The sequence below is a fragment of the Pygoscelis adeliae genome, unplaced genomic scaffold (assembly GCF_000699105.1).
Source record: "Pygoscelis adeliae isolate BGI_AS28 unplaced genomic scaffold, ASM69910v1 Scaffold681, whole genome shotgun sequence".
Lineage (NCBI taxonomy): Eukaryota > Metazoa > Chordata > Aves > Sphenisciformes > Spheniscidae > Pygoscelis > Pygoscelis adeliae.
The window spans coordinates 118267-123491 of record NW_008824015.1 but is presented as its reverse complement, the minus strand read 5'-3'; the positions used below and the strand labels follow the sequence as shown (position 1 = coordinate 123491).

The 5225-nt window shown below is 49.2% G+C and overlaps 2 protein-coding genes across 2 annotated transcripts in view; one reads left to right on the top strand and one right to left on the bottom strand.

Moving 5' to 3' along the window:
- The window catches only part of LOC103919504 (tyrosine-protein phosphatase non-receptor type substrate 1-like), a 5939-nt gene extending 5629 nt beyond the window's left edge, over positions 1-310 (bottom strand). Inside the window, exon 1 of the mRNA XM_009327027.1 lies at positions 268-310. Coding sequence (XP_009325302.1) covers positions 268-310 — 43 coding nt within the window. The remainder of the gene's footprint in view (positions 1-267) is intronic.
- Positions 311-592: 282 nt separating this feature from the next.
- Positions 593-5225, top strand: part of NSFL1C (NSFL1 (p97) cofactor (p47)) — a gene marked incomplete at its 5' end in the record, with an annotated part of 7944 nt that continues 3311 nt past the window's right edge. The window contains 6 exons of the mRNA XM_009327016.1: positions 593-696; positions 1666-1740; positions 2933-3098; positions 3445-3537; positions 4179-4288; positions 4747-4884. Coding sequence (XP_009325291.1) covers positions 593-696; positions 1666-1740; positions 2933-3098; positions 3445-3537; positions 4179-4288; positions 4747-4884 — 686 coding nt within the window. The remainder of the gene's footprint in view (positions 697-1665; positions 1741-2932; positions 3099-3444; positions 3538-4178; positions 4289-4746; positions 4885-5225) is intronic.

The window sequence follows — 5225 nt, the reverse complement described above, 5'->3', positions numbered from 1 at the left end:
TGGTTGGGACCGAGTCCTGGTTCTCTCGTTAATTTGACCACAGCTAATTTCTAGCACGGGGCGAGGAACCGGCGGGTCCTGGGTTTTGCCGGGTTTGCGCAGGTTTTCCTTGAATGCTCGCGAGGTTGTTAGTGCTCTGCTGTCCGTACCGTCAGCGGCAGTCCCAGCACCCCCAAATTAAGGGGGAGATCGGCCACCGCTCTGACCCGCCCCCGTCTCCCGTCCCCCTCAAACCATCTGGCCGTGTTAAACTCCGAGTCTACTCACGGATGTGACAAAAGCAGCTGGTTGAGAACAGTAATTTTAGCATAACCCCTGTAGAAATATTGCAGAAGAAGGGCCTCCGGTGGGGAAGGTTGCTCTGGCACACCGGTAGTGGTGAGCGTCCTACCGTGACAAAGCCAAACATCACAATTTGGCAAAGCCTCGTCTTTGCTAGGACCTCCGAAGGGGGAAATTACACGAAACGTGTTTAGCGTTGACGTGCCTTAAGAGGTCCAACGCGGCGGAAGCTTCAGCTGTGTTGTTTGTGTGTGGTTTTGCCGTTGTTCTGGAGCGTTTTCTCATCCTGAGAAGCTCCTGCCGTGTTCCTTTCCAGATCGCGCTTGCCAGTTTCTACGAGGACGGGGGTGACGAGGACATTCTGACTCTTCCCCAGCCGGCACCCAGCTCTATATCCAGAGGCACTGCAGCCAGGTGAGGAGGGAGCTTCGGCTCAGGCCGATCTGTTTATCGGCGGCTTGTAAACCTGACAGTGAAAACTCTGTAAAACCGCAAGCTCTGTCTGAAGCGTTGATGCGTGTTCATTTTCAGGAGAAATAGCTCTGCGTTTCGATCTCTTTCACCTCGTATGGCTCTCTAGCAATTGTGAAAACATCAGCATTTGTACATCGCAAGCGCAGACGTTATTGCACAACTAATCCAAAGATCAGTTAGGACAACTTGCCTCACTGCTCAGGAAAAACTTGATTTGTCTTTTGAGGTTAGAAGACAATCGGTTGGTGACGCTTTCATTTGAGCAGGTTGAGATTTGGAAAAATATGTTCTAATTTTGTGTGACACCTGAACTGGTCAGTTCGAGCATTTTACAAGAAGTAGTTCATTTCGCCTTACCAAACCCTGTGCAGTAGGGAAGTGCTGTCCAGTTGTAAAGAAAAGGAGTTACCGACTGTGTCTTGAAGGGAAAGTGCTGTCGGTTCGGGCTGTGGTGAGTAAAGTCCATATTGCAGAAGAACCCTGTTTCGGTTTGGATCCCGGCTAACGGCCTCGGCAGAAACAACAAGAGGGGAAGGGCGGGGAGGCTGGACTGTCCTGGGCCCTGGAAGAGAAACCTGTGCTTGTGCAGGCTCTTTGAAAGAGGCAACAAAATCCGGTGCGCAAGCGAGGAAGGTGACTGAAGACTCGCCGCTTTTGCTGTGTCTGCAGCCGCCGCCTGAGCCTCTTCCAATGCACCTGCTCCTGTTTTCTGTTGGTGTAGTTGGCAGAGAGGTCCGAGAGCTCGGGTCAGCGCTCGGTGACCCCAGCGCTGACCTGTCATTTCATAGAGGGATGAATCAGACTCTAAAAGTGGGACAGAGTCAACCTAACCGCTGCGTTCAGGAGCTTTTGCTTGTGTGGTTGAAATGTGTCATGAGGCTGACGTACTTCTCTGATTGACTTTTGCAGTGACCATAGAGTAACATCGTTTAGAGACCTTGTTCATGCGCAGGAGGATGATGATGAAGAGGAGGAGGGACAGCGGTAAGTTTTCAGTTAAAGACTTAAAAGCTGTGTGTGTATCCCTGTCCTTTGTGATGGCTTACCACTTGAGCACAGTTTTTTTTTAAAAGGCAGATTTAAGTCGATACGAAATTCCTGTAGTGAAAAATCTCAGGTTTGGCGTGGAAGGGTTGGTCAGTGCAAAGTCTGCGTACAAGCACGTGCTCAGCACTGCTGTATAGACACCAGTTTTCATCGCTGAATTGTGCTGTTGAGAGAAAGCCTGAGGTAGGATGTGCAAGCCCTAGGTTAAGAATAGAAAAAAGCCCAGGTTAATTATTCCCATCATTCCCACATTATTCCCAATGTGGGAATAATGCAGGGATTGTTTTTCTTTCTGCTTGGGGTTTTGTGGTTTTGGTTTTTTTTTGGTTGGGGTTTTGGGGGTTTTTTTAAGTGCTGCTTAAGGGTAATGTAATGGAGTGTGGAGGTGGAAAGAAAAAGGTAGGTCCCCTTTCCAATGGGAAGATGGCATGCTAGTGGGAAAGTCATCTACCATGTCAGCTGCAAGTAGTTAAATACCCTCAAGGTTAACAGCCGAGGTAAATGGAATGGAACTGATGAATCTTAAGGTGGCTCAGCCTAGGTAGGCTGCGTGGTCATCTGCACACAGATGTGAGTTTGCTCTGCGTGTGTTACAAGCCAGCTGGAAGCTAATAAACCCAGTCTTCCAGAAGTGCTTAGCTGCACTTCACTGACTGCGTTCATTGCTTCCAGCTCAGCTCTGTCCCGTGTGTGGTGGTCTTTCAGCGTGGCATGAACGTGTGCCGTCCCTCAAAATACCGGTTAGATGTTGCCCATCTTCTTCCATCTGACAGGTCAGAGACTCGCTGGAGGTCTTGCTCAGCTTGGTAACACAGCTGGTACTGGCATTTGAAACTGAGCCTTGTCAGTCTGAACTGTTCCTCTTGCTAGGTCTGAGAGAGTTATTATCGCTTTATCACTATTGCTCAATGGATAATTTTACAGTAACTGACATAAAAACAAAGGCTCTGCAGTACAGGAACTTGTAAGTGGCTACAGTAGGAGATCCACTGGTAGTAGCTAATATTTGTGGATCCAAGCGGTACAAAACCGAACTGAATCCTGATATAAAACTGCTGGGTCTTGTCACATGTGTCTCCTGGAGAAGCAGCAGTCCAGTCTTACCCAGAAGCCGTGTGCTTTCTGTTAGGTTTTATGCCGGCGGCTCAGAGAGAAGCGGACAGCAGATCGTTGGTCCTCCGAGGAAGAAGAGTCCCAATGAGCTGGTGGAGGATCTCTTCAAAGGAGCAAAGGAGCACGGTGCAGTGGCGGTCGATCGGACGGCCAAGAGCAGTGGCGAGACTAGCAAGCCTAAAGTGAGGAGTGATGAGTTCTTCTTCCTTCTGTTCCCCGTTTCAGTTAAGGCTCCCACCACGACAGCTGTTTGGTACTGCGGAGTCCGGGAATTATCTTAAAAGGACAGCTAAGTCTGGACTCCTCTTAGTGCAGCTCCAATTCGTGTGGCACGGTGGCAAGAAGAGCCACTTCCTTGTGCCGTATTTGTTAACTTGTTCAAGCTGGTCACTGTGCCTGCAGGACAGTTGATGTTGCTGATGCCACGAAGCCCCCCTGTTCATCCGTATCGGTGTTGGGGAAAGGGAAGCAAGCTGTCTTGGGTTTGTGTCATTCTATAACCACTTTGCCTGCCCCTCTCTCTTGCAGCCTTTCGCAGGGGGAGGGTATCGCCTTGGGGCTACTCCAGAGGAGGAGTCTGCTTATGTGGCGGGAGAGAGGAGACAGAACTCTGCTCAGGATGTGAGTATCTCTCTGTTCTGTTTTGTAGACGTCACCTGAGGGATTTCTCTGCTATAGCTACACAGCTTGTGAGCCCAGAGAGTTGTAAAGCTTGATAGAAATTCAAGAGGACAGAAGTATGGTAAATCCTGCTTCTCCTGGGATTTCTGATTAGAAAATAGTAGATGCTTGGGTCTTGGGTAAGCAGTTTTCTGATGAACATTTAATTAAGAATCTGAGCGTTCCTTAGAAGTGCAGATTGTGAAAAATAGCGTGCAAAGGGCACTGGGCGATTAACTCTTCTTTATCCGTTGAAGAGGTGTGGAGCTAACAGCATCAATGCAAGATTCTCTCGTGACTGGTTTGTGACCAAATAGGCGTCTAAGTCGTGGTGGGAGCTTGGTTTAGGCTCCTCGCCTAGCACGCTCTTGGCACTTCATATTTACCGAAAAGGGGTCTGTGGTGCCACCTTCTAGGAATTGATGCATGACCATTACATAGCCAGTGCTTTGGGTTTTTGCCTCAACCCAGAGGATCCTGGCTGGAATGTTTTCTGCACCTTGAAATTCCTCTGCCGGTCAGGAACTTTTCACTTTGCGTCCGGTTATTGTTCTTATTAAGATGCTTCAGTGAGGCTGATTGTCGTTTGGGGGCTGCTGCAGGTGCATGTTGTACTGAAGCTCTGGAAGAGTGGATTCAGTCTGGATAGCGGAGAACTGAGGAGCTACCAGGATCCGTCCAATGCCCAGTTTCTTGATGATATCCGCAGAGGGTATGTAGCAAGAGGGGAGAGAAAGAATAGCTGTTTTCTGAAACACAAGCGTTTGTGGAATCCAGGATGCTGAATCAAGGGAACGTTTCACCTGAGCTTTCTTACAAGAGAAATACATATTCTTAATATGGAAACTATGGGAGGGCAGACTTGACCATTTACTTCAGAGAGATGGGAAGTGGCTTTGGTTTGTATGGGGCCTTGAGAGTTTGAAGTGAACAAACAAACTTTCATATTTGGGCTGAGAATTTCTGATGCATCGTGTCACTCCAGGTGAGGGCCAGGGAGGAGTAACCTTTAATTTGTGTCTGTTAGTGGGGAGGTGTGCATCTGCCCTGTTAATTAAGCAAGGGCTCACTGCGATTCCTGAAATTCCAGAGGTCTGTGGCTGGCACTTTTTCTCTGCACTTTCCTGACTTGCTTCTTCAGGCAGCTGCCTTAGGACACTCTCTTTGCAGGGAAGTCCCGGCAGAGCTGCGCAGGTTAGCACGGGGCGGACAAGTGAACCTGGATATGGAGGATCACCGTGATGAGGAGTACGTGAAACCCAAAAGTGTCTTCAAAGCTTTTACTGGAGAAGGACAGAAGCTGGGCAGGTGAGAAGACAGCAGCGCTGGTTTGCTGTGTGTGTGGTGTGAGTCACTCGAGAGTTTTGCTAGGTTGAGCCTTTTGATTCATCTTTCTGAAGAAAAGGCACTCAGTGCCTGTGGTATGGGAGGTTCCTCTAAGAGAGGAAATGAGGCTTACTGGCGCGTACTGTGAGATGGCTCGGTCTTTCCGTGGCAAGGGGGGGATCCCTAGTTTGGAATCACCATGGTACGTCACGCGGAAGCTGTGTTTCCAAGTTACACTGCCCCTGTTCCTGTGGGTGCGTGAAGACCCGTGACGTGGTGCTCCAAAGGGAGATGGTAGAGGTGAAGTTCTAGAGAAGTTCCTG